Source organism: Hirundo rustica, chromosome 3 (assembly GCF_015227805.2).
Source record: "Hirundo rustica isolate bHirRus1 chromosome 3, bHirRus1.pri.v3, whole genome shotgun sequence".
NCBI lineage: Eukaryota > Metazoa > Chordata > Aves > Passeriformes > Hirundinidae > Hirundo > Hirundo rustica.
Genome location: NC_053452.1, coordinates 11,732,061 through 11,758,840, shown reverse-complemented (window position 1 = coordinate 11,758,840; position 26,780 = coordinate 11,732,061). Strand labels below are relative to the sequence as shown.

The 26,780-nt window shown below is 45.6% G+C and overlaps 1 protein-coding gene across 5 annotated transcripts in view; it reads left to right on the top strand.

Moving 5' to 3' along the window:
* SPTBN1 (spectrin beta, non-erythrocytic 1) overlaps positions 1-26,780 on the top strand; it is a 116,059-nt gene that overhangs the window by 73,852 nt on the left and 15,427 nt on the right. For all 5 annotated transcript variants that reach the window (XM_040057498.2, XM_058419635.1, XM_040057496.2 and 2 more), the window contains exons 5-26: positions 284-375; positions 735-815; positions 1,520-1,635; positions 2,482-2,594; positions 3,181-3,368; positions 4,653-4,770; positions 6,036-6,194; positions 6,801-7,103; positions 7,885-8,038; positions 8,733-9,603; positions 9,742-9,876; positions 10,461-11,217; positions 11,433-11,635; positions 16,308-16,398; positions 20,145-20,291; positions 21,631-21,894; positions 22,192-22,416; positions 22,575-22,664; positions 22,907-23,185; positions 24,270-24,400; positions 25,701-25,905; positions 26,015-26,389. In XM_040057498.2, coding sequence (XP_039913432.1) covers positions 284-375; positions 735-815; positions 1,520-1,635; positions 2,482-2,594; positions 3,181-3,368; positions 4,653-4,770; positions 6,036-6,194; positions 6,801-7,103; positions 7,885-8,038; positions 8,733-9,603; positions 9,742-9,876; positions 10,461-11,217; positions 11,433-11,635; positions 16,308-16,398; positions 20,145-20,291; positions 21,631-21,894; positions 22,192-22,416; positions 22,575-22,664; positions 22,907-23,185; positions 24,270-24,400; positions 25,701-25,905; positions 26,015-26,389 — 5,097 coding nt within the window. The remainder of the gene's footprint in view (positions 1-283; positions 376-734; positions 816-1,519; positions 1,636-2,481; positions 2,595-3,180; positions 3,369-4,652; positions 4,771-6,035; positions 6,195-6,800; positions 7,104-7,884; positions 8,039-8,732; positions 9,604-9,741; positions 9,877-10,460; positions 11,218-11,432; positions 11,636-16,307; positions 16,399-20,144; positions 20,292-21,630; positions 21,895-22,191; positions 22,417-22,574; positions 22,665-22,906; positions 23,186-24,269; positions 24,401-25,700; positions 25,906-26,014; positions 26,390-26,780) is intronic.

The following is a 26,780-nucleotide window of genomic DNA, read 5'->3' as shown; positions in this document are numbered from 1 at the left end:
GAGGTGCCCAAAGGAATTATTTTAGTATCACAGCTAAGGCTTGAGATTTCTTGTTTTCCAGCAAGTAACATATTGGTCTTTGCCCTCAGTCAAAAACGGCCGGGAAGTCCTTTTGCAGAAAGAATAATACATCCGTATAATAAATATATCATTCATAACAAATAGCACAGTAATAAACATTTAATAGCATTAATTTTGGTGTTTCCCAGCGTTCCTTTCATCTTTTCCAAAAAAGCAATGTGTTTTCTCTGAGAAATAATGAAATCTTCTATGTTACTTTTAGATCCAAGATATCAGCGTTGAAACTGAGGACAACAAAGAGAAGAAATCTGCTAAAGATGCTTTGCTTTTGTGGTGCCAGATGAAAACAGCTGGGTGAGTGTGGATTAAGTGATTATCTCTAAAGTTCTTACAGCATTTAGAGTTTTTGTTGAAATAATTTTAAATGGGAAAAGTATCTCTTCTTAAGTGAATTCAGAGAGAGGGAATTCAAGACAAGTGAGTTGATGTTTAGTTGAAGTCAGAAAAGTCAGAATTTATGATGTTAATGCTGGGTGATAAACACACCAATCTGATAGTCCATGAATATATATAGTAATTTGCTGACTCTTTTTCACCCTGTTCTGAAGAAAAAATGACTTAATGTCTCCCTGCTCTGGCTTTTGGTGCCAGATTGTGCAAAGCTGCACTGGGGCTGCTGTATTAATTGCACTCTCCTTATTTTTGTTCCGTAGGTACCCCAATGTCAACATCCACAACTTTACAACGAGCTGGAGGGATGGGATGGCATTCAATGCACTGATCCATAAGCACAGGTACATGTGGCTCAATGTCTGCCCTGGTTTTGCAGTTACTTTGCAGCTTGATTTTAAAAATCTGTAGAGAGTAGGAAGTTGAGTTGCTGAGGGTTGTACAGCAGCTGGCCTGTTTTGAGCTTTATAGTTCTTGTGGTCATAGTGAGCTCAGCTGGGCAGCAGCTTCTCACACCACAAGTCAAAACAGGCTGTGTTTGGTTTCAAAAGAATGAATTACACCTGTGATTATTTGGGTTTGGTTCTTGTACCTCAGTGAGTAAGCCATGCCCAGGTCTGGAATTCGGGGGCAGGAGTGGGGAAGTACGCCCAGAGCAGCCTGGGGAGGAAAGGAAATCCCTGCCCAAGGGTGGCCAGATGTGGTGCCAGGCTGCCATGGCTGGGGATGCTGCCCATGGCAAGCTCAGGCGGAGTTATCTGGATGGATTGCATGCTTCCATGAGCACGAGGAGAGACTCATGACCACAACTTGGTTCTTTTCTTCTCCAGGGTCACCTTCCCCACTGTTAAGCTCTCCCCTGTTCTCTCCCATGGCCAAGTCCTGCCGTGCCATGTGCTGGGCATTGCTTCATTCCTTTAACAGTGCTGGGATATGCACAGGGCACATGAAACCTTAGCCGGGTTTTCTAAGGGTTGGAGATTTTAGTTCATTTGAGGGTGGCTGTACTGTGCTTTGGAAAATCTAAAGAGTTTTCCATCTTGTCTAGGCCTGATCTGATTGATTTTGACAAGCTAAAGAAATCAAATGCACACTACAATCTGCAGAATGCTTTTAACCTTGCAGAGCAGCACCTTGGTCTTACCAAACTCCTGGACCCCGAGGGTAAGTATTCCAGCAGTTTCAGCACTTAAGGGCTCTTTCCTCCCACCCCTCCGTGTCAGAGCACATCTCTGTGACAGCTTTTTGTGTTCAAGAGCAGCTGGATGCTGCTGATTCACCTGGTGATACAGACAGAGAGGGGGGGAGAGAATGTGAGATGTCTCCAGCAGCAAACTGAGCAGCAGTAGCACAAGAGCCCTTAATCCTGTGCTTTTTTACTGCCGTCTGGCAAGACTGTTGGCCTGGCCTTGTGTCCATAAAGTCATTCCAGTCAGAGGCTTCCTTCTGAGAAGGAAGAGGAGCAGAGAAACTTCAGCCTGTGCTTCTAAGGGAGTGTGTGTGCTCCCAGTGCTGGGGCAAGAGCCTTTTGTGTCCCAGGGCATGAGTGATGTGTTTGGGCAAGTTTCTCCTTGCTTGTTTTACAGTGCCTCAGAATTGCTGCAGGAGAGGAAATATTTTGTTTCCCACCTGTACCTCTCAGTCACCTGGACAGACATAGGTTTGAATTCCTTTCTCCAAATGCTGACACAGCACCGAGGTTGTCGATTAACAGTAGTTCTGTCAACTCACACAGATACCGGAGGAGTTATTTGGCTGTGCACAAGCTGTGGCAAAGTCTGGAACTTTACTGTAAAGCCCAAAGGCCCCAAGCTTTAGCCCCAGTCCACACTACTGCCAGAACCGGTGGAAAGCTGCTCAATTTACTTTTTATTAGGACACCAACCTTAGGGGCTGAACTGCCACTGAACCCATCTCTGACTCCCAGACGCATCCTTGGTGCACTCTGAGCTCTGTTCATGTAACCCCTACAGCCTCAGCATGCTGAGATAACTCTTGTTTGGTTTGCAGATATCAGTGTTGATCACCCTGATGAAAAGTCAATCATCACCTATGTGGTGACATATTACCACTACTTCTCCAAGATGAAAGCTTTGGCTGTCGAAGGAAAACGTATTGGAAAGGTCTGCCCATTTAAACTATAAATTATTACAAAGCAGGTGAAATATTTCTGATCTTCTTTTTCCTCTTGGGTATTATTTTTTAAGAGTCCACTCTGGTAATTTTTTTTTTCTTTTGAACATGTTTTGAATATTCCCATGTGACTATGAGTAGTTAATTTCCAGCTGCCTCACATTAGAAAACACTTGGCTGGTGTTTTATTTTTGCTTGTTAATTTGGCATCATTGCTACTTTTCCTTTCTCATTAACTTCTCCTCACCCTCTGGGCCCTCTGTCTCCTCTGGAAAAATCCCTCATTTAAAACACGTGCAGTCATTCTCTGTCCTTTGGCGACATTGCCCCCGTCCTTAGAGCTGACAGACTGAACATGAATCCTTGTGTGAGCCTCAGCTCTGTGCCCCTGTTGCTGTGGGATCTTGGGAATTTAGTGCTGAAAAATGCCAAACTCTCTTTCCTCAGGGATCCCAGTAGTGATTACTCTGATTCACAACTCAAGTCTCCCAGCAGTTTCTTTTATGTGGCTTGTTGGATTTAAATGACTGAAAAGCACCGCCCTTGTGACTCATGTGTGTTGTGCTGCTGTTGCAGGTGCTTGACAATGCTATTGAAACAGAGAAAATGATAGAAAAATACGAGTCATTGGCTTCTGACCTGCTGGAGTGGATTGAGCAAACCATTATCATCCTCAACAATCGCAAATTTGCCAACTCCCTGGTTGGGGTGCAGCAGCAGCTGCAGGCGTTCAACACTTACCGCACAGTGGAGAAACCACCCAAGTGAGTTTAACCTCAGCTTAACACAACAGTCAGTGGTCTTGTTGGCTTAGTCACTCATTGATTTTTTTTTTTGAAAAAACAAACACATCCAAGTAATTTTAATTGTGGCTTAAGAATTTATCTTCCTGAGCAAGCCCAGTTCTCATATTCCTGATTGGTACTCGCTGATGTTATTTAGGGCCCGTTTGCTTTGTGCTGTTCAGTGTGCAGATAATAACAACAGCAACAAGAAAAGCATGTCTCCCCTAGGATCTGGGAGTCCTGGAAGCTGTCCCTGCCCTGGAATGCCTGTCTTATCATATGAGTGGTAATAACATACTGTGGTAGTACAGTAATGTCACCACTCGTGCTTTTAATAGCAGTGGATAATACCAAAATGCTGCTATTTAAAGATCCCTACTGCTTATCCACATGAAGAGGAAGCGTGTCTGGCTTTGTCAAACAGCTCTGCTTACTCAAACTGATACAAGCAACACCGGGCAGCTTATTTCTGGAAAGCCTCTTTTTAGCGTCGTGATATCAAATCTGTTTATTATTTTTGTCTAATACGAGTTCTAATGGATAATAATCACAACCCAAAACATTACACAAATCCAGACTTCTTCTAAAATTGCAGACTATTCCCTCGTGCCCATGGAGTTTGTCTATTTCCCAGGCGTACAACACAGGGAAAACAGTGGGAAGAATTTATTAAGTACAGAGGGCTTCAAATAAAACTTCCATTTCTTGTGTTGATGGAGTAAACTAGGACAGTGCACCTATTAGAATAAAAGCCTTTTCCTGTCCCCCGAGGGGGTTTAAATCCAAACATTCAGACAACTGACTTCTGTGAAGTTGCTTTTGCTGTCTGCCCCAGCTGGCTCCAGGGGAAGCGTGGGCTATTTCCATTGCTCCCAGCTTCCACACAAGATGGAGGTGTTTATGTGAATGCACCATTCACCATGTCAACATTTTAGACAAGTGCTTTATTATAGTTTATTGTAGTTGACTATATTCAATTTTTTATAGAAGTGCTTCCCTGTGAGGGGTAGTGAGGCCCTGGCACAGGTTACCCAGAGAAGCTGTGGCTGGCCCATCCCTGGAAGTGTTGCAGACTAGGTGGGACAGGGCTGGGAGCAACCTGGGATAGTGGAAGGTGACCCTGCCCCAGCAGGGGGTGTAAATGGATGGGCTTTAAGGTCTTTTCCAACCCAAACCATTCTGTCAGTCCACGAGCCTATGATTATACCTTAGCAGTAACGAAAGCTTGATTGTAACTCCATTCTCTTGCAAAATTTTGTTTAGATTTACAGAAAAAGGAAACCTGGAAGTGCTGCTTTTTACCATTCAGAGCAAAATGAGAGCCAACAATCAGAAAGTGTACATGCCGAGGGAGGGCAAACTCATCTCTGACATTAACAAGGTAAACTGAGCAGCTCTTCCCCTGTAACTCAGGATGTTGCTGTGTTCTCTCAGAAAACTGGGCAGAAAAACATTTGTGATCTCCAGCCTTGATGTGGGGGCTGTAAGGAATGGGTGAGGTGGGGTGATCTTTTGCTATAGCTCGGACTTGCTACCCTGAGCCAGTCCCTGGGTGTCCTCAGCATCTGTAGGAGCTTCTGCTCCTGAGGCTGCCAGCTCTGCCTTGCCCCTCGTGGTCCTGGCTGTTGGAGAGAAGTGACAGAAGGAAGGCAGCAACAGTAGGTGCTGGGCCCTCCCCTTCACCTCCCAGTGCCCTGGGCATCGTGGATCCCTCTGGGATCCTGCAGCCTGTTCTCTGGTGCTGCAGCTGGCAGGCAGGGCTGGGCACGGCAGAGCTGACAGGTTCTTCCAAGGAAAATAAACAGCTTCAACCTGGCAGCTTCCTCCTTTGTGTTTGATCATGCTTGGAATCCCCAGACCAGCTGTTATGGGTGTCTGTGGCCTCATCCCAGGGAGCAGCAAACTGCTCAGCTCTCCTGGTTGCAGGAGAAATGCCCAAAATAGTTGTGTTTCGGGCAGTTTCACATCTGTTGGGATCTAGATTTAGTTTGTGTTTAATTGAGGGTAATTTTGTTGTCTGTAAGAAGATCTGAAAGGTGATTAGCTGACTTCCGACATCCTTCTAAGACTTCTGATTTTTGTAATATTATCATCATGCATATGAACAACTTCTGGCTTGGGAGGAAAAAGGACTTGTAAGGACCAGAAGTAGCTAAATTCTGCAGTTGTTTTCTTTTCCAAAGTGTAATAAAGAACAACAATTGTATGTTGATTTTGGAGGTGAGAGGCCATGAATCTCTAATTCCCATTTCCTAAAGGAGGAAGGAGTTTGGGAGTAGCAGTCAGGAGATTTTATTTTTTAAACAAACATTTTCTTACACATTCAGGCCAGGTGGTTTCCTTAGGCTTTATTGGGAAGGGGGTTAAGAAAGGATGAGGGAGGATGCATCTGAGATAAACAACTTGCTCAGAAAATTACTGACTAAATTGAGAACAGATTTTAAGTCATGTGTTTATATTAGCAAACAAGGTGTAGGGCCAGCCAGTGCAAACTGGATTTATAGGGCTTATGAATAATTGAACTAGTTTGGTGAAAGTTGCCTGTAGTGACTTCAGCACTGATTTCATGCAAAGGAGATGGGATTTATCATAATCTTGTAAGAATATGTTGTTTAGAAGGCATGTGTTTTTCCTCCACGTCTTCAGGCCTGGGAAAGACTGGAAAAAGCTGAACATGAAAGAGAACTGGCACTGCGAAATGAGCTCATCAGACAAGAGAAACTGGAACAACTTGCACGGAGATTCGATCGCAAGGCAGCTATGAGAGAAACTTGGCTGAGTGAAAATCAACGTCTCGTTTCTCAGGTGCTGCTCTCAGAAATTGTCTGGGTGACTAAAATGGTTCCCATGAGTAATTACTGGATGCAGTTCTTGCAAGGAGAACATTTTCTCCCCTGTGCCTCATATTTTACTACATCTATGTATGTGCATATTTATTTATTGTATTTAGTTACTCTCTATGTGTATGTACTGTACACCCTCTCTTTTATACTTTGGGATTCCCTTCCTCGAATCTACCAGCCTGTGGTCAGGAAATTTGATGAGGAAGTAACTACCCACAATCAAGATTTTCTCTATCTGTATATTTTGGTGAGTTCAGTGAAATTAGCTCAGGAGTTAATTTTGTTGTTTAATATTAGAGATTATAATATTAGATTAGCTCCAGCCTAATCTTGATGGCCATGGGATTCTTCCCCCAAAGGCAGTGAATAATATCTCTGATTTTATCAGTGGTTCTTTATTATTAGAGGCATCTCCTCTTATTTTATTGAAGAAGACTTTTGGGAGCATTTTGAGGTCCGGGATTTGCTAACAAGTGTGTTTTGCCAAGTCAGAACTGACAGCAGAGGTTGAGCAGTGAGACTTTTGTCCTCAGCAGCCATTCCTGAAGAAGTGCCTCTGCCTTTGCAGGACAATTTTGGCTTTGACCTCCCAGCAGTGGAGGCTGCCACGAAGAAGCATGAGGCCATTGAGACGGACATCGCGGCATATGAGGAGCGGGTTCAGGCCGTGGTGGCAGTGGCGAAGGAGCTCGAGACTGAAAACTACCACGACATCAAACGCATCACTGCGAGGAAGGACAATGTTATCCGCCTGTGGGAGTATCTCCTGGAGCTGCTCCGGGCACGGAGACAGCGGCTGGAGATGAACCTTGGGCTGCAGAAGATTTTCCAGGAAATGCTGTACATTATGGACTGGATGGATGAGATGAAGGTGGGTGGAACTCCTCTGAGAATGCAGACCAAATATTCCTCAGAGGTGTATGTGTCCTTTTCTGTCAAGTTTTAAGATTCATTTTGCCCCTCTTTAGTAGATAGACCCAGAATATCCACATTCAAGAGCAGTGAACAAATTCCTTTTGATTTGTTAACAATAAAGATTAAAAACAAGTAAGGAAAAAGAACAAGTTCACTTCTGTAAAAAGCTACTTTCCAGCTTCGTGTCTGTCTCACAGAGCCCAGATGTTTTGGTCACAGTGCTTGGGTAAAGATGACAGATTTGGTGAAATGGAGTTAATAATCTCTCTCCGTCATGATTTACATGGGGAGCAAGTCACCTCTTCACCTCTCTGTTTTAAAAACTTGAATTTCTTCCTGGCTGTTCTCCTGGGATCTGGGAAGGGAAAGGACCATGACTTGTCCATCAGCCAGCAGAACTTGGAAGCTGTTGGAGGAGAGAAAGCTGTGTGTCACTCAGCAGAAGCACACAGCACCTGGGCTGAGTGCTGCTCCTTGGCCCTGTTGAGCTAACTCAGCCTCTCAGCATCCTAGACTGAAAATTCATTAAAGAGCAGTCAAGTTCTTCATGGCTGCCATTGATTTCAAAAATACTGGCTCAAATTTGTATCAGCCTTGTCTCTACATTTGGAATTTCTGTCCTTACAGGCCTGGAGTTCTGCTCTAATGTACCAACAGATAACAGTGCCTGGAGTCCTAAAGAAGCAAACAGCTTATGGCCTTCAGCCTGTTTTATTTGTCTATCTCATTTTGTTCAGGTGCTTTTGCTGTCCCAAGACTATGGCAAACATTTGTTGGGAGTTGAAGACCTGCTGCAGAAACACGCTCTGGTGGAAGCTGACATTGCTATTCAGGCTGAGAGAGTGAGAGGGGTCAATGCCTCTGCTCAGAAGTTTGCCACCGATGGAGAAGGTAACCAGCACTGAACATACCCCTTTTGTCTTAATTACCTATGAGATTATCTGTGAGACTCATTGGTTCTGCAAGATAGGTTAGCTTAATTCCCGATCAGAATGAGAGACTCCAGCTCCGTATGTTCCTTCTGTACTCAGCATGTCAGTGATTCATTTGTCCTGCTCAGGACTGCTCAGGAATTGAGTGTGGCATAGTGCCTTGCATGGGATGTCAGGCTCCTCACCTGCAGCTGCTGTGGCTTTGTTGTAGAGGTCACCATGGTTCCCCGTGCTGCGTTCCTAATGCAAACATTTACACAGATTGTTGGACCCAGTCTGACAGTGTTCCCATTTATCCTAAAGGGAAGCAATTCCCTAGAACCAACTGTTGTTAACTAGAGTAAATGATGTCCATTTTGCACAGTTGTGTATAAATCTGAATTCAATGAATTTTGTCTCCCTGGAAACAGTTATGAATATCTTTACTTTGGGGGTTTTTTTTTGTCTTCTGAAAAGAATAGTATTTTCTGATCTGTGTTATTGTGTGGTGGAGCTTGAGTGCTTCCCACTCACTTTCCTTCGACTAACTATGTATTCTTTCATGTAAACCTGGTAGCTGGAACACAGAGGAATTCAGAGCTCTGCGTATGGCCCAGCTGTGGGGATGGGAGTGAGTGAGCCCAGGCGGTAACACACGTTCTCTGTCCGAGCAGGTTACAAGCCCTGTGACCCACAGGTGATCAGGGACCGCGTGGCTCACATGGAGTTCTGCTACCAGGAACTCTGCCAGCTCGCGGCCGAGCGCCGCGCACGCCTCGAGGAGTCGCGGCGCCTCTGGAAATTCTTCTGGGAAATGGCTGAAGAGGAAGGCTGGATCAGGGAGAAGGAGCAGATCCTGTCATCTGATGACTATGGGAAGGATCTAACCAGCGTTGTCCGACTCTTGAGTAAACACAAGGCGTTTGAGGACGAGATGAGTGGCCGCAGTGGCCACTTTCAGCAGGCGATAAAAGAAGGTGAAGACATGATCGCGGAAGAGCATTTTGGGTCTGAGAAGATCAGAGAAAGAATTAAGGATATCCGGGAGCAGTGGGCTAACCTGGAGCAGTTATCTGCCATTAGGAAGAAGCGGCTGGAGGAAGCCTCTCTCCTTCACCAGTTCCAGGCTGATGCTGATGATATTGATGCGTGGATGTTGGACATCCTCAAGATTGTCTCCAGCAATGATGTTGGCCATGATGAATATTCCACTCAGTCCTTGGTCAAGAAACACAAAGATGTGGCTGAAGAGATTGCGAGCTACCGGCCGACCATCGACTCTCTTCATGAGCAGGCCAAGGCCCTGCCACAGGAGCATGCGGAGTCTCCAGATGTGCAAGGCAGGTTGTCTGGAATCGAGGAGAGATACAAAGAGGTTGCTGAGCTGACCCGGCTGCGTAAACAGGCCCTGCAGGATACCCTCGCTCTCTATAAGATGTTCAGTGAGGCAGATGCTTGTGAGCTTTGGATCGATGAAAAGGAGAAGTGGCTGAATAATATGCAGATTCCAGAGAAGCTGGAGGACCTGGAAGTGATCCAGCACAGGTGAGAATGCTTTTACCAGGAGGTCTGGGGGATACTGGGTAGAAGTGTTTTACCCCAGCTACCTTTCTCAGCTTGCCTGTGGCTCAGATTCTCTAATGCCTGGGGGATCTTGTGTTTGTTTGTTTTCCCCCACTCCAGGTTTGAAAGCTTGGAGCCAGAAATGAACAACCAGGCATCCCGCGTGGCTGTGGTGAACCAGATTGCCAGGCAGCTGATGCACAGTGGCCACCCTGGGGAGAAGATCAAAGCACAGCAAGATAAACTCAACACAAGGTAAGTGAAGGCCTCGTGCTCAGGAACATCACACTAGCTGGAACAAGTGTGGTGGGGTCATTTGTTTTGTTTTTAAATAGGCTTTTTACAGATATTCTGATGCTGTTACTAGAAGTATCTTCAAGGTAGGCCTTTAAGGCTTCAAAAGGAAAGAGTTGTGCCTTTCAAATTATCAAATGGAGTTTTGCTCTTGACTTAATCAGGCCCTGAGTGTGTCAGTGCCTTGATTTGAGAGCTGGAAATTGACTGTAATAATTGCTATGATAAAAAAGAAATCAATACAGTTTCATGTAAACTCCCTCATTTTTTAGCTTCAGAATAAACCAAGGGAGTGTGAAAAGTTGATCTAACTGCCAGTTTTCCACTTGAGGAAAAATTGTACTCAGTGTGCTGGTACTTGTCACATTATAACACACACCATATCTGGATTAATGATTACTTTTCTAGAAATACTAATGGTGTGGGAAGGACTGAGAAAACCCTGAGTAGTTGGGTTTAGAAAGCTGGTGAGAGCAGCCTCAATGCTGCCACATCCTTTTCCCACAAATCTCAATTCTCTGCTCTCCTCTCCTCACACGTTTCAGGTGGAGCCAGTTCAGAGAACTGGTAGATAGGAAGAAAGATGCTCTGCTCTCTGCCTTGAGTATCCAGAACTACCATCTTGAATGTAATGAAACCAAATCCTGGATCAGGGAAAAGACCAAAGTGATTGAATCTACACAAGACCTGGGTAACGACCTGGCTGGAGTGATGGCCTTGCAGAGGAAGCTGACGGGCATGGAACGGGACCTGGTGGCCATCGAAGCCAAGCTCAGTGACCTGCAAAAGGAGGCAGAGAAGCTGGAATCGGAGCATCCTGACCAGGCACAAGCCATCCTTTCACGGCTTGCAGAGATCAATGATGTGTGGGAAGAAATGAAGACCACCCTGAAGAACCGGGAAGAATCCCTGGGAGAGGCCAGCAAGCTTCAGCAATTCCTGAGAGATCTGGATGACTTCCAGTCCTGGCTCTCCAGAACACAGACTGCAATCGCCTCCGAAGACATGCCAAACACCCTGACAGAGGCTGAGAAGCTGCTCACTCAGCACGAGAATATCAAGAATGAAATCAACAACTACGAGGAAGATTATCAGAAGATGAGGGACATGGGTGAGATGGTGACACAAGGGCAGACTGATGCTCAGTACATGTTCCTACGCCAGCGCCTACAGGCTTTGGACACTGGCTGGAATGAGCTTCACAAAATGTGGGAGAACAGGCAAAATCTCCTTTCCCAGTCTCATGCCTACCAGCTGTTTCTCAGAGATACCAAGCAAGCAGAAGCTTTCCTTAATAACCAGGCAAGTGGTTAAGATATACCTGACTTCATTTCTACAGGTTGGCACTGTGTACTGCAAGCAGTTAACAGACAAAGGCTATTGGCAGGAGAGACACAATCAGAAAAAATGCCCTTTTCTAAGGGTTCTACTTCAAACTGTTCTTGGGAAATACCTGTTGTTGGAGCAGCAGCATAGCCTGAGTGTAACAATTTTCTCTCTGATTTCTTTAATCCCAGGAGTATGTTCTGGCGCACACGGAGATGCCAACTACCTTGGAAGGAGCAGAAGCTGCTATTAAAAAGCAGGAGGATTTCATGACCACCATGGATGCCAATGAAGAAAAGATCAATGCAGTTGTGGAGACGGGCAGGAGGCTCGTTAGTGATGGGAACATTAACTCTGATAAAATCCAGGAGAAAGTGGATTCTATTGATGACAGGTAAGGGCAGAACAATGGTACAATGTAGCTGTTCCTACCCCTAATTCTGTTCTCTGAGAGATGCCCCTTTACCAGGATTCAAAGGCAAAGTAACAGCTTAGAAAATGTTCCAGACTCTTTTCTTTGTCTCCTGGAAAAATAGGAACTGTCATGTTTCAAGAATGCGCCAGGCTAATCTTAGTTAAATAATACCTCTCCCACTTTTTAGAGGCTTGATAAGTAATGAGCTCCCTACTCAGAATACGGCTGTTTGAATGTTGCCGTGTTGTTCTTGGAGTGTGAACAGACTTGATGCTCTGGTGGGAGCTCTAGCAGTTGGCTCTGTCTGGTTCCACAAGTCCCAGTTTCCTCTGCTGCTCCTGAACTGGTGTAATTACAATAACGTATTCCTGTCCTTCCTCTGGAGATGGAATGTGGCTCTTCAAGGGTGTAATTGGCATTGCGTCCACCCCACCCGCTCGACTTTGATCACCTCTTCCAGCTTGTCTGGCCCCTCTGAGATCAGATTAGGAAGCACTGGTACAAGTGTGTCTTTCATCCCAGAACAAGTCCTTTGCTTTCTCTCTCTGGCTGTGGCACGGATGCTATAGAACATTAAAAGATTCTTTTTCTTTGAAACCCGAATGTTCAGTTTTGATGGCTGTTGTTCTTTCTGCTTGTGGTTCGGATAACAGTGGAGTCTTTCAAGGCACTGTAAGTGTCAGAACGTAGCAGTGAACTGTGAAAGGTCACTGATGACCCTCCCATCAGACTTCCATCCCCCCACAGCTGGTAAGCTCAAAGTTCTCCAGGTGCCTTCATCTCCACAGAGAAACTGAGCTGAAGTAGTTCAGAAAATGTTGTACCTTTCCTATTTGGGCAGAGATATCCCACTCTGTGTGCACCCACTTTAGCCATGCCTCATGGCTTCAGGAAAGGCTGCTCTCCCTGTTCCCAGAGCTAGCTGGGGGCCTCTGACAGCTGAACTTCTGGGGTACCCCATGTTTCCATTCTCTCTAACCAGCTTGGCTCTAGATCCCAGAGAGAATCTGCGAAGGCCAGGAAGAGAACATGCGAAAGCAATCAAGGGGACGACTAGGACAGTGATTTTCCTTATTCTCTAAGGGCCCTCTGCTCTAAGTTTTCCTGTCCACTTAGGAAAGTAGGAGAGCTTTCCTGATCCCAGCCTTCTGGTCAGGTGTCCTCTTTCTGCAGCTTTTGGTATATTAAAAGAAAGCATCATCCAAGGATATCACAGCCAACGGCCAGCTGCATCTTGCTGCCCTGTCCGAAGTGGCTGGAGTGGGAGACAGCTGCAGCCCATGTCCCTGTTGTCCCTGCTGTGCTGCTTGGGGGACGTGTGCTGGAGTTCCTACTGGGACCGAGCATTTCCTCAATTCCAAAGCTATTTATGCCGAGCGCTGCAAAAACCATCCGGTGCGCTGCTATCCAGGAAATCCGTGTGATTGCTCCCTGAGTCTGGGGGGCTGATAAGCCTCCAGAACAAAGCCTTGGAGCTGTGTGCACTGGGAGGGGTAGCAAAGGAAGCCTCTTTGCTTTCACAAAAAGTGGCTCTCCCAGCCGAGCTCCTCCTGGATGTCTAACAAAGGACCAAAACAAACAAGCACAAATGTGTGCAGTGGCTCCATACTTCCCATAGGGAGCTCTTTGTAGTTTCTGGTATTGTTCAGAGTGGGTTTTGCAGTTGTGCTTTCGAGCTGTTCCTGAGGAAACCCCCCTGGCCCTGGTGCAGCAGAGAGGCCCTGCCCTGGGATGGTTCCCATCTCAAAAGGGATGGCACAAGGGGGAGGAAAGTGCAATAAGAAAGAAACACTTCAGCACAACCCTTTAGTGCAGTTCACAAGCAAGAATGAATGGGCATAAAGACATGGAGTAAGGGTGAGGGAAGGAGAAGGTGGGTTTGCATCAAGCTATCATCAACTAACTTTTCCAGCTGGGGAAGAAGCTGGTCTCCCTGTGCAGCTGTCCCTGCTTGGGTGGCTTCTGCTGCTCTGATGCATTTTCTCCTCCATTTTCTCTTGAAAGAGTGTTGGGGAATTGCCCCTCTCCATGTGCCTCCTCATGGCCTTTGATTCTGCAAGGGAGATTTAGTCTAAAGACAGTGGCAGATCTGGCACAAGTTGTGATCTGAGCCTGCTTTACATCAACTTTTGTATTTGTGCAACTTTCTGCTCAACAGAGAACAGAAGTAAGTTTTGTTCTTGTCCATTCAGAGGGGAGAGTGCCTCATTTGCTGGAGCAATGAAAGAAGCTAAAATTGCCTTTCATATATCTCAGGATTCCTAGCAGGCAGCTGCATTCACACCACATGTAAGATTTATTATTTCTGCACAGGCTTTGAAACCCACAGGCTTACAGTTAAACCACAAGTGATTTTGTCAGTTTTCAGCACTGTCAGAATTCTCAGGGGCCTCTAGGAGTCAGCTTGGGGACACCGGGCACATTCTGGATTAATTTGTGTCAAACACCTCCTTGTGCTGAATAGATGTTGCACTAATGGTGTAAGTCATATGTATGATACAGAATTCAAAGCAGAGGAAACTATTCTTCTTCCACAAACTGTTCTAGAAAATTAGTAAGAAGCAGTCATTTACAACTGTAAGTGTAAATTCTTGAAAATAATTAATAATAATAAGAGTTAATAATATTTAGGTACAGCTAGTCTGGAGCAGGAGAATAGACTAAATAACTTCTTAAAATCCTTTATTCCCATTTAAAAAGTCAGTGAAGAAAACACAGGAATTCCTGTCTGTTCCAGCAGTGCCCATCCTCAAAATGCTTCTACTTTGTTATGGTTCAGCCCTGTTCTTCAGAGAAAACTCATTGTCCAGTCTCACTCCCGGTCATCTTGAACAAAACAATCTTGTACGGTTACACAGCTACACCAGAGATCATATTTGTTATGTTGTAGCATCATCTGTTTGATGATATCCCTGCATGGTTTCCTTCAAATTCCTTCTAGTCAGTATTTCCAACACTCCACGGGAGATTTTTTATTAGTTGTTTAAAATTTGAGTTTTCTCAACATAAGAACTTCTGTACTTAAATCTATTCAAGCGCCATGAAAGTTCTCCTTTAAACTTTGTAACTCGTGTCCTCTCCAGAGTACATGAGTCTGTAATGTAATCTAGCCTTAAATCTCTGAGATCAGCCTGGTAAAATCACCCAAGCAGTTCTTTGCTTCATTTTAACAACCTGAGTAATGCAGTGTGTTTGCCCAGGCATATAAAAGCCAGCCAAGAAAGAGCGTTTGCTTCATTAGAGAGGTTTTTCCTAAGGCACAGTTTGTGTCTTTTCCTTTGTGTTCCCTCCGCCAAAACTTCAGCCTCACCTGGGCTTGGAGTCCGGGCTCTTGCTTTGATGGTTCCACGAATCTTCCTTTGCCATGCAATCTATAAATCATTTTTCTGACTACACCTATAAAGGTGCTGCTTACCTGACTGATTGAAGGCAGCTGTTGAGGCCAAAGAGAAGCAAATCCTGTAAAGGGTTTCCTCCTCTTCGTCTGCCTACAGACCTTTTGCGTTTATAGAAAATGTATCTCCAAGTATTCCTTGTGTTTCTGAAGTCACTAAGTTGGTGCCAGAGAGCTTGCTGTGGTAACTTACTGCAGATCAAGAAAAGTGGTGTGATAATCCAGTTGTCATCAACATGTAATTTATGGTCTTCTGGAGTATCATGAGTCTCTGGAGATCTCCACTACGATGGATTTATTTAGCTTTTGCCAGCATGTGCTGAGCTCATCTTATAAATTGCCACCCTTTAAAATAATTTCCAACTCTCAATCCATATTTATCTTATTACAAATGGCAGCAATATTTCACTTTAAACCCCTGTACAGTGCAATAGGAACAAGCCTGGCACAATGAGCAGTAAATGAAAATTATCTTCTTTACTCTGTCTCTTCCTTGTAAATTGCCTCATAAATAATGAAAGGATGGAAGGGCAGGGATAACTACTCCAAATGAAGCATTTTTAAAAACATGCCCAGAGGTTCCTTGGGAATCAGCCATTTGAAGGACCCACCACAGCCTTTGGGACTGCCAGCATGACTCATCCTTCAAGGGGCAAACAGTGAGGAGTCAAATCAGGGCTTCTGGATTAACCTTTCCTTCTCTTCTGGCTGCTCTTAAACACTGAAAAATACATTCCAAGTGCATAAAGCTTCTATGTGCAGAATCACACAGGAGTGCTGCACTTGGTTAAGCACAGCCTTGGGAAGGTTCTGTGGCCCAGCTCAGCTTTGTGCAGGACAAGGAGGTGCTGAAGATGTTTTACAAAGAACATTCCAGCAGGTGCACCCTGCAAAGGCCACACAACATCATCTCGCTGTTGCAATTTGCAGTTTTCTTATATTTTTTGGCAAACAGCCTGAACTCTCCTGTGGGCTTGAAATGAGTGGGTCAAATTCTGTCTGTGACACGTCGTGAAACCCTGCTGACTTCAGAATGTTCTCCATGTATTTAATGGGTCACAAAAACAAGGAGATGCTGAACTTCAGTGAGCCCTTTAAATAACGCACTCCAAAATGTCCTTTGAAAGGCAGTAAAGGACACACACCACAAACTTACCAGCACCTGTAGTTCAAAGAAACTCCAGAAACCAACAATGACAGTTTTTCATTAAATGCCTATTTCATTTCCTTTCTCTATTGTTTTGTTTTTCTGACCAGACATAGGAAGAACCGTGAAGCAGCCAGTGAACTTCTGATGAGACTGAAAGATAACAGAGATCTCCAAAAGTTTCTTCAGGATTGCCAAGAGGTAAATCATACCCTTTCACTTTTATTGCTGAAAGCTGCATCCTACAGAAGAGCATTCTTACTTCCATATTTTATGAGGACTGGAATGCTCAGTCATCCAGTAGTAATTAGTGTGGAGTAAACATAAAAAAAACCCTGACCATACCACTGCAAAAAAGAATGAACCAGATTTTTTCATGAACCAGATTTTCTTTTGTCATGTAAGCTAATGACACAGAAAACTGTCAAAAGCAGTGAAGATTTTCTGCTGTGGTATAAATTATAACTGTGTGGAATGTGGTGGGATTAGCAGTGCACTTACTAAGAGTTTTGTCTACAGCTGTACAGATGTATATATCCTGGTGCAGAGGAATTCAAGTGATTTCTAGCAAACATTAGTCAGAAGAATAGGAGGTTAAGAATAAAAAAGGAGCAAGATTAGGCTATGTTATTTATGTGTGATTTACCTGAAAGTTTACATGTGTTTAAAATCATTAAGTATTATAACATTTGAAAAAAGAAATGCTTTCCTGATTTTCTAATCACTTACACGGACTGTTTACACTGAAGACAACATTTTAAAGTCTGGAATACTCTTGTTCCTTGCACAGGGAATTAATCAAGTAATTTTCAGGTTATTTCATGGAGTACTGGCAGATAATAAAGAGCTTTGCCTGTTAGGTTTTGATCATAAACTGGGCAAGTGGTATTCGCTGCTTGGTTGCCTGGATTCAATCTGTTTCCCAGCATTGCATAAGCTGCCTGTGAGCTTGTCTCCAATTTCTCCTTCCTTGGTAGTTAAAACATGACAGATTAGCAAAAATTCTGCTGTTATTAGCAGCAGCTTCTTCCTTCCTCTGTAACAGCTCTGGTACAAAGATCCCCTGTCTCTTGGGGCTCTCCTGGCCTCAGTGTCAGTGTGGGTGTGTTCCCTAGGATCTGGTTTTTCCCCTATATCACTGGAAGAAAAAGGAAAGCATAAAAGCTCTAGTGTTGGCTGCCTGAATGCCTTTCCTCTCCCTTGTTTCTCTCCAGCCACTAAAGCATGGATGTCTCGACTGCACGGTTCAAAGACAAACTTACAATTATCCAAATGTCAGGGATTTCTCCAATCCTTTTTGAGAGGACATTAGATTTGGTGATAATTGAAGGGCTGTTTCCTGAAAAAACTTAGAATTTACGTCAATGTGGGGCCTGCTGACACCTCTGTTGGGCTGGAGGGTTTGTGATGGAACAGCACTGTCCTGTGGGGTGGAAGGGAGCCAAGGCAACACCTCCCCCTTGGCTTTTTCCTTCGCACTGCCTGTGAAGCTGGGAATTGTTAGGGAACAGCTCTGAGCCAGTCCCCATTTCACCCGGCAATGATCCTTTGGCCTTCCTGCCCGCTGCTGCCTTTAGGGGCGGTTTCCCATCTGTATGTAACTTGAGGAAAGGCAGATTGTTTTCTTCAGCCCTTCCCTTCCCAGGGCAGCCACATTGTCACTGTCACCCCGTGCTGAGGTGTTTGAGAATGTGGCCTCCTGCCCCTCGCTCCTTCCTGCAGAGCTGGGGAGGAGGGTCAGTGGCACTCCAGAGCAGTGGGATTATTCTCTTCATAGCAGCCCAGCAGTGATTAAACCCCTCTCTGGGGTCACAGGTGAGGGAAAGCAGCAGATTTTGTTGTTGTGAGGAGTCAGAAACACTGTCACAGGTTAGTCCTGGGGCAGTGCTATTCCGGCTCTTTCTTGCATTCATCAATATGAATGTGTTAAATAAATTTGCCGAGTGAGTGAAACAGTGACAGCAGAAAATCCTGAGTGGAGGAGATGTGATAGATGCTGCCGTTTAGTTTTCTTTGACTTCCTGCTCTTTCTCAGCTCACCTTCGAGGAGTTTACAGCTGAACTTCCCTCTGAGTGCTTGGAAGTCCCAGCGCTGTCTGGGCTCATTTCCCCAGGGACATGGTGAAAGCTCTTGGCAAGACTCTGCACTCCGAAGTTTCTCTCCCGGAGTGTGCTGGCAGGATTTGCTGTGCGAGCCTCCCTGCAGGATGGGCTGGCAGTTTGGCTCCTGGCACAGTCTGGGAAGTGCAGTGGCACTCGGAGCCCTTTCTCCTTGCCTTGCTGCTGCCCCAGGCTCACAAGAGTTTGTCTCTGCATTCCCCTTCCTTCCTGATGGGTTGGCACTGCAGAGCAGCAGCCAGGAGCAGGAACAGGGTCTTGTGTACGGGTGCAAAGGGTGGGAGGAAGCCTCCTCCTCTCCTGGCCTTAACTTCTGGACAAATAAATACTCCAAGTGTTATTTTGAGGCAATTTAGGGAACTGTTTTATTTTTTGAAAATCTACTTTCACACTCAAGGTACTGACTTTTAGTGCCTGTAGTGGTTGCAAAACCCAGATTTTAGCAGTGAGCCCTTAAATACTTTCTCTGCATTTCTGTGCTCTGAGGGGTTTATCCTGACAGGCCCTGGCTGTGAACCACATGTTGTCCCTGTCTTGCCTTCTGCCAGCTGGTAACAGGAATGATCCAGCCTCTCCTTAGGAAGCACTTTTAAATCCCTAGAAGCCTTAATGCTGTGGCTGAGTAAAAGCAAACAGTGAAAGCCAAGCAGTGCAATTTGCAGAGCAGCTGTCTCCTCCCCAGAAAGGCAGGAGTAAAACCACTAATTCTGAGTTATAGCCTAAGCTCCATGTAGCCTTTGACTATCCAGCAGCGCAGTAGCCTGTTCTAGTGTAACCTTCAGCCTACAGAGCTCTTCACCAATGAGCATTTTTCTGTTTAGACTTGATGGGATGATCCAATTAGGAGTTTCTCTGATTGCTCGTATAAGTTTTCCCTTTTTGAGGAGGAGTGCATTTAAGGGACAATTGAAATGTTAAGGGGCAGTTAAAAAGCGGCCCATGAGTGATCAATGGAATTTGTTGCCCTGTGTCCTGAGCACACAAGCAGAGGCCTCTGTTCCTCTTCTTTTTGGGCTGCTTGTTCACCCAAGTGCTGTTCTACAAACCAATCTGAGATTTGTTTTGACGTTTTCTGCAGAAAATGGGCCTTTTCAAATTCCATAAACATTGCTGTGAATGTGGTTTTTATCTACACCTCAGGGATAGATGAAGCAGCCAGACTCACCCTGGGAGGAAATGTGATGTTGGCTGCTAGGATCATTTTCACATTCCATTTGCAGTTGGTAAATCAACTGTCTCTTAAAGTATTGGTTTTCTCTAGTGATGATATGGAAATTGTCCCCAGTGCCTTTTGTATTTGCTGAAAATCAGACAGAAAACAGTCTTGGATTTTATATAATGGAGAAAGGAAAGTCTCCAGTACCAAAACACTCCTGGAGATTGGATAAATAAACAAATTACTTTTAGGTTTACTCTGTAAACCTATACAGAGGAAAGACTGAGGGGAAAGGGTACAAATGTGCTGTGAATTAATGGTACAAAACCATCTCTAACAATCTCCACAAAACCACCTGATGAATAAGTAGGACATGTGTCTCTGTTTCTCTTGCTGTTGAACTGGGTGGGACCTGTGTGATTTTGCTCGTCACAGAGGTGATTCCTTTCTGCTTGAATCAAGGGTTATTTATGTATTGGAGATGGATGTTAGAATTGAACTGTTAAAAAGGCAGATCCTTGAGTGAACCCTGAATAAATCCCTGAGTAAGAGCAGTCTCTGAATCTCACACAGCTCTTCTACAGAGGCATCTCTTTATCCTTGATCTGGAGGCATTTTGCATTATTTCACACCAGGAATGTTTCCTCACACCCCCATGTATTTTCCTTTCCAGCTCTCCCTCTGGATCAATGAGAAGATGCTCACAGCCCAGGATATGTCCTACGATGAGGCAAGGAACCTACACAGCAAGTGGCTGAAGCATCAGGCATTCATGGCAGAGCTTGCATCCAACAAAGAGTGGCTGGAGAAGATTGAAAAGGTCGGTAAAGAATATCCAAAAAATGCCCTTATCTTTGTCCAGGGTGGTTGTGCACAGAGATGGGATCTGCTCCTCTGCAGAACTGGTCCTTAAATCACCCCACAGCTGAGGCTAAAGGAGATTTCTGGTACATTGTGTCTCCATCCAACCCATTTTATTCCTCACTGATGTTAAAAGCCTTTTATCCAAGACACTCACTCAGACATTGGCTAAGGTGCCCATTTAGTTTTGTCTAGTCTTTCCTACCTGGCTGAAGGAAGGCACAGGCTGAATTTCATACCCGAAGGGTATGGTGGGGCAAATGTTGGGATTTGAGCCAATAAAGTGGAAGCATTTCCTGGGAAATAAAAGAATATAGGGAATAGCTGAGTTCATTCTTCTGTGCTGCTAAGTTGGCTTTCATTCATTCAGAACTATAACCAAGCTGCCTTTCACCATGAAAAATTAGGGCATGAACATCCAGTTTTGTGATTAATTAAGATTCACAGCTCTGTGTCAAGTTATTTGAAGCCTTAATATGCTGTGATGAGCTGTACTTTTCCCCCGTTTCTCCTGTGCAGATCTGGAGCACTGAGTCTCCTCTTTAGCTCTGACAGTGGGTTTCTGTTCAGTGTAAGTTTGCTTAATTGCACATTTCCTCTCCCACTTTGGCACTCCGTATCCCATTAGAGGCTTTTCTGTGATCTACAAATAGCAATACCCTTTAATGGTGTAATTAGAAGGCTGCTCTTAGTGCTGGAAGTTCCTTTTTAGTGATGCTAATACATCCTTCTCCTTTGCCTCTGAACAATCAGATTTCAGCAATGGACTAGGGCTATGTACAGAATTGTGACAGTCCCTGGATTAACATTCATATGGAATGTGCTGAGCTGGGGGCAGCTTTCCCATCTGCACCCAGCTGAAGAGATGGATAGGGATAATTAGAATAAAGACATTATTTCCCACATTCTCCCCACATTATGCTGTGTGTTCATGGTTCTCTGGTGTTGTGGCCCCCAGGAGCTGGGGCCTCAGGAAACGCCGTGTGTGCAGCTCCAGCTCACTGCTCCATCCTGCCTGAGCCATGGCTCCAGGAGCTCCCTTCGGGGAACATGTGCCATGGTGAAGAGAAAGGAGGCATTGCTTGACCTTCCCGTTGCTACAAAACCCTCTTCCAGGCAGCAGAGGGACCTGGCAGCTGATGTTCTGGAAGGAGTCATTGGATAATTGGAGATAGAAAATGAGTGGTTGATGCTGCCAGCAGATGAGGAATCCTGAGTGCTTATTAATCAGGATAATTGCCCTAATGGGCTGTGAGTGCTCCCGAGGAGATACCATTTGGTTGCTCTTTGCTTTGCAGGAGGGAATGCAGCTCATTGCAGAGAAACCAGAAACTGAGGCTGTAGTGAAAGAGAAGCTGACGGGTCTCCACCAAATGTGGGACGAGCTTGAATCCACTACCCAGACCAAGGCTCAGCGTCTCTTCGATGCAAACAAGGCAGAGCTTTTTACCCAGAGCTGTGCAGATCTGGATAAGTGGCTGAATGGTTTGGAGAGCCAAATCCAGTCGGATGACTATGGAAAAGATCTCACCAGTGTCAACATCCTGTTGAAGAAGCAGCAGGTAAACAGAGCACGGGGTGCAGTGGGCAGGCAGCAGATACCTGCACTCAAAGGAACAGGCAGGGCAGGCTTTCTGTTTAGAAAAGAAAGAACTGCTTTTCTTATTTCCTATTCTTTCATGTACCTTTAATAAGAACAAGAAGTTCATCTAGCAACAAATCAGATAATAATAATTAACATGGTAAATCCTCACTGACCAAACTCTCTTCTCCCTTCTGAGGAAGCTGTTGATGTACCCTAATTGTATGAACAGCTTTCATCGTGGTTTTCAGGACCTTTTTGCCATGTTTCTGTTTAGATGCTGGAGAATCAAATGGATGTCCGTAAGAAGGAGATAGAGGAGCTGCAGAGCCAGGCAAGGGCTTTGAGCCAAGAGGGCAAGAGCACAGATGAAGTCGATGGCAAGCGCCTTACTGTAGAGAAGAAATTCTTGGAGCTGCTGGAGCCTTTGAATGAGAGAAAGGCCAACCTGCTGGCCTCCAAAGAGATCCACCAGTTCAACCGGGATGTAGAAGATGAAATTGTGAGTATCAAAGAAATCCCATTCCCCAGCCAATAGGAAAATGTTGGAATACTGCTGCTTAAATGTGCTACTACTGTTGGAATACAGCTTGTGTGCACCAGCCTCTCTCAACTGTATCTGGGGTTGCTTGAAATCATGTGTACTCCTCTCTCTTTCAGTTGTGGGTTGGAGAGAGGATGCCTATAGCTACATCTACTGATCATGGACACAACCTCCAGACTGTGCAGCTATTAATAAAGAAAAATCAGGTGAGTAGGTGCTGTTAGAGCTCCATACCTGCCATTTCTGCTTAGTGATGACTAATTGCAGAAGGAAATGTTTGGGGTAAAACAATGGGTGCTATGGTGTGACCACAGGTGGTGACAGAGCCCCAAGTTGTCCACATGAGCTGATAGTGTGTGCTTTTCTGGCCCTCTGGAGTTAAGACCCCTGACTTGTATTTCCTTTTCATTTGTGCATTATCTCATCAGTCAATTTTCCTCTCATGTAGACCCTTCAGAAAGAAATCCAGGGCCACCAGCCTCGTATCGATGACATTTTTGAGAGGAGTCAGAACATTATCACAGAGAGCAGCCCCAATGCTGAAGTCATTCAGCAGAGACTTGCAGACTTGAAGCAGCTGTGGAACCTCCTCATCGAGGAGACGGAGAAGCGCCACAAGCGCCTGGAGGAGTCTCACAGGGCTCAGCAGTATTACTTCGATGCAGCCGAGGCTGAGGCCTGGATGAGTGAGCAGGAGCTCTACATGATGTCAGAAGAGAAAGCCAAGGTGAGCAGCTCCACAGTGACACTAATTTGGCCTTAATTCCTTTGCTGGAGGGAGACGGGTGACATAATTTAATGTGGTACTTTGGAATGGTAGCATGAACAAATTTAACTTCCTGGTGAAACCTCAAGTGATCATGGCTTCGATCTGTTCTAACATCTCTGATAGTGTGCAGGATAGGCTGTGGTGTGTGGAACCAGGGAAACGTCCTCACACTGCAGAGGGCAGCTCTGTGTCTGCCTTCACTGCCGGGTCAGGATTGCCAGTGTGGTCCAGTTAGGTCCAGTTTTCTGTTAGTTTTGAATGACAGCGCAATGCACCTGGCTGTGAAACGGGTCCTGGTGGTCAGTCAGCTGCTACCACTGTCATTGGCCTTGATTCCCGGTGACCATCAGCTTTGATTCCCAGCTTCAGACCATACCAAAGAGAACGTAAACTCCTGTTTTCCAAGGAGGCATTAGTGCTGGAGCTTGTTTGTTAGTGACGTAAATGCACCATGTTTCCTGCCCCAGTAAACTAAAGCTCAGCTTTCTATCAGGAGAACACTTTCCACAGGTGTTTCATCTTCAGTTAAAAATGGCTTGTTTTCTTTTTTATCTGTTGCGAATAGCTCACTATGCAAAATATTGTATTGAAAAGATTTATTGACAATATCAGTTACCACTGAGAGTAGGGGGCTATTTTTCTTAGCTCTAACAGTGAATAAAAAGTTTTGATTGGAACTTCTCCCAGCGCTGGTGGAGAATCCGTTGGCATGGACTGTGTAGGATTTCTTTTCTTTGCCCCATGCTGTTGTTGAGATGCCTGACAAGTGGTGTTTCTTAATCTGTTCCATGTTTCTGAGCCCTGCACCAGAGTTGTGGAAACACATAAAAAGCTTCATAGAAGAGTGCCCAGCTGATGTAATTTTGTTCTGCACCCCAGAGGGGTTGGTGCAATATCTCTTTCACTCATTATTTTGCTTTCTGCGGGTACCATTTGCTGTGACATCAACTGTTCTATACCACTGGCAGAAGGACTTACCTTCAAGCTGTCCTTGGGAGCAGCTCCTTCTAGTTCTTCCTGTCATTTTCTGTCACCCTTACAGGATGAACAGAGTGCTGTGTCCATGCTGAAGAAACACCAGATCTTGGAACAAGCTGTAGAAGATTATGCTGAAACTGTGCACCAGCTTTCAAAGACCAGCAGAACTTTGGTGGCAGATAATCACCCAGAAAGGTATTAACTGCCAATTTTAAATTGGATCATGAGTTCTTTTAGTAATTCAGTCCCTTCTTTGGGTGATTCTGACATACAAAGAACACAGCAGAGAGTAAGTAGCTCAGAGGCTCATGCAGAGGCAATGGAGTTCAGCCTCACTCAATTCAAGGTGTCTGTTGGAGCACCCTGATATGGCCAGAGGCAGGGTCAGTACGTGCAGCTGCTGATTTCTGGTGGCTCTGGACACGTGAAGTGTGTGTCTGTTGTGTCCCGTGTGCAGGCTGCAGTGTCAGGTCTGCCAGCACTGCTGAACCTCATGCAGGCGTAGCAGTCCTCAGGCCAAGGTCCAGACCTGCTCTTCCAACCAACTTTAATGTCCAGCAGAGAAGGTCACTGTCATTAATCCTTCTGCAGTGCTTCCCAAGATCTCTTTGAGATTCCAACAGAATCAGAGCCTGGAACCAGATGCTTTAAACATGGGCATATTGACATCTCACTTTTGATAAATTTATCTCATCTTTCGTAAGTGGCTTTCCCTGGGGGAGAACTCAGGAAGCTTAAGAACCATTTTGCTGTAAGAGGTGCAGCTCAACAGGCAGAATTCTCCACTGGCTTCAGCTGCAAGGCTGATTCGACTCTGAGGCTGATGTATTTAACTGCTCAGCCTGCACAGGCTGGAAGGTGGCACTGGTCTAGGACAGACACACTTTGCCTGTGGTGGAAGGTTGTTATTTAACTCTAAAGCACTCTCTTGTGGTCATGATTGCTTCTGATGAGAGCAGATTTCCTGGCTGAGCTGAGTACTGGAATAGCATCATCAGCTTTACAAGGCAGATGGAAGGCACTTTGACAGCACTGCATGGCTCAGACAAAATAGAGGCGAAAGATACAGCAAGTAGAAATATTAATCCCTTGTGCAAATGCTGAGATTTAAGGGGTAAGGATCCCATAAGTGCTGCTGAACTCTGAAACAGAGTTTAACTGAAAAGGAACTGCTCCCTGCCTGAGCAACTCAGATCCTGCCTGTAGCTTTGGGAGAAGACTCTGGCATGATCTATGTCCAGACAAACGGAGAGCTGAATTCCAGCTCCCCTCTCTAAAGCCAGGGGTTTACAGTGCAGGACAGACAAGCTTCCTAGCTATTGCTGTCACCTCTGCCAGCAGAGAATCGGTGCAGCGTGTCCGAGTCGAATTCCTGCCTGCAGTAGACGTGCATTCCGTGGATTAAATACCCCGAGTGACTTTTAGTCCTTGCAGTTTTCCCCATTTGGTTTTGCTTACAAAGGCAATGCAGACTCAGTGCTGTTTGGTTTTCCAGCGAGCGCATCAGCATGCGCCAGTCCAAGGTGGACAAGCTCTATGCGGGCCTGAAGGACCTTGCTGAGGAGAGAAGGGGCAAGCTGGACGAGAGGCACCGGCTGTTCCAGCTCAACCGCGAGGTGGATGACCTGGAGCAGTGGATCGCCGAGAGGGAGGTGGTGGCGGGGTCCCACGAGCTGGGCCAGGACTACGAACATGTCACGGTGAGTCCTTGGCAGGGCCTCTCCGGGTGCTGCTCACAGGGGGTGGCTCGGCTCGCTCGGCTCTCTCTGTAGCCGCAGCGCTGCATGAGCCTCTTTCTGTGCCTTCCAGATGCTGCAGGAGCGGTTCCGGGAATTCGCCCGGGACACCGGGAACATCGGGCAGGAGCGGGTGGATACTGTCAACCACATGGCTGATGAACTCATCAACTCCGGCCACTCGGACGCTGCCACCATCGCCGAGTGGAAGGACGGACTCAATGAGGCCTGGGCGGATCTCCTGGAGCTCATTGACACGAGAACGCAAATCCTTGCAGCCTCTTATGAACTGCACAAATTTTACCATGATGCCAAGGAGATCTTAGGACGTATCCAAGACAAACATAAGAAGCTGCCCGAGGAGCTCGGTAGAGACCAAAACACAGTGGAAACACTACAGAGAATGCACACGACGTTTGAGCACGATATCCAGGCCCTGGGCACCCAGGTGTGTGGCAGGTGAACTGTGGGTGTGGGAACCTGAGCCTGCAGAGTTTGCTGCTGCCCTGGGCCCCTCCATGGCTGGGAGACAGAGTGCTGCCAGCTGCTTCCCACATGCAGTGCTGTGGGAATAACTTCACCTGCATCCTTTACTTATCTGTCTGTGTGCTGCTCTGTCATTGCATTCGGTTGATTATCTAAAGTAGCAATCTGTAAGTACAAGTACACGGGCTTCTGAACATGTTGGCAATTGTTGGATGTTATTCCATTTCCTGTCCTTGGTTGATGAAGGAATGAGAAAGGCAGAGAGCTGCTGTATTGATTTAAAGTGCAAAATATGAAGGAAAGTATAAGCTTGGCTGGCTTTTTCAGGTTTGGTTTTATTTTAGTTGGTCAGT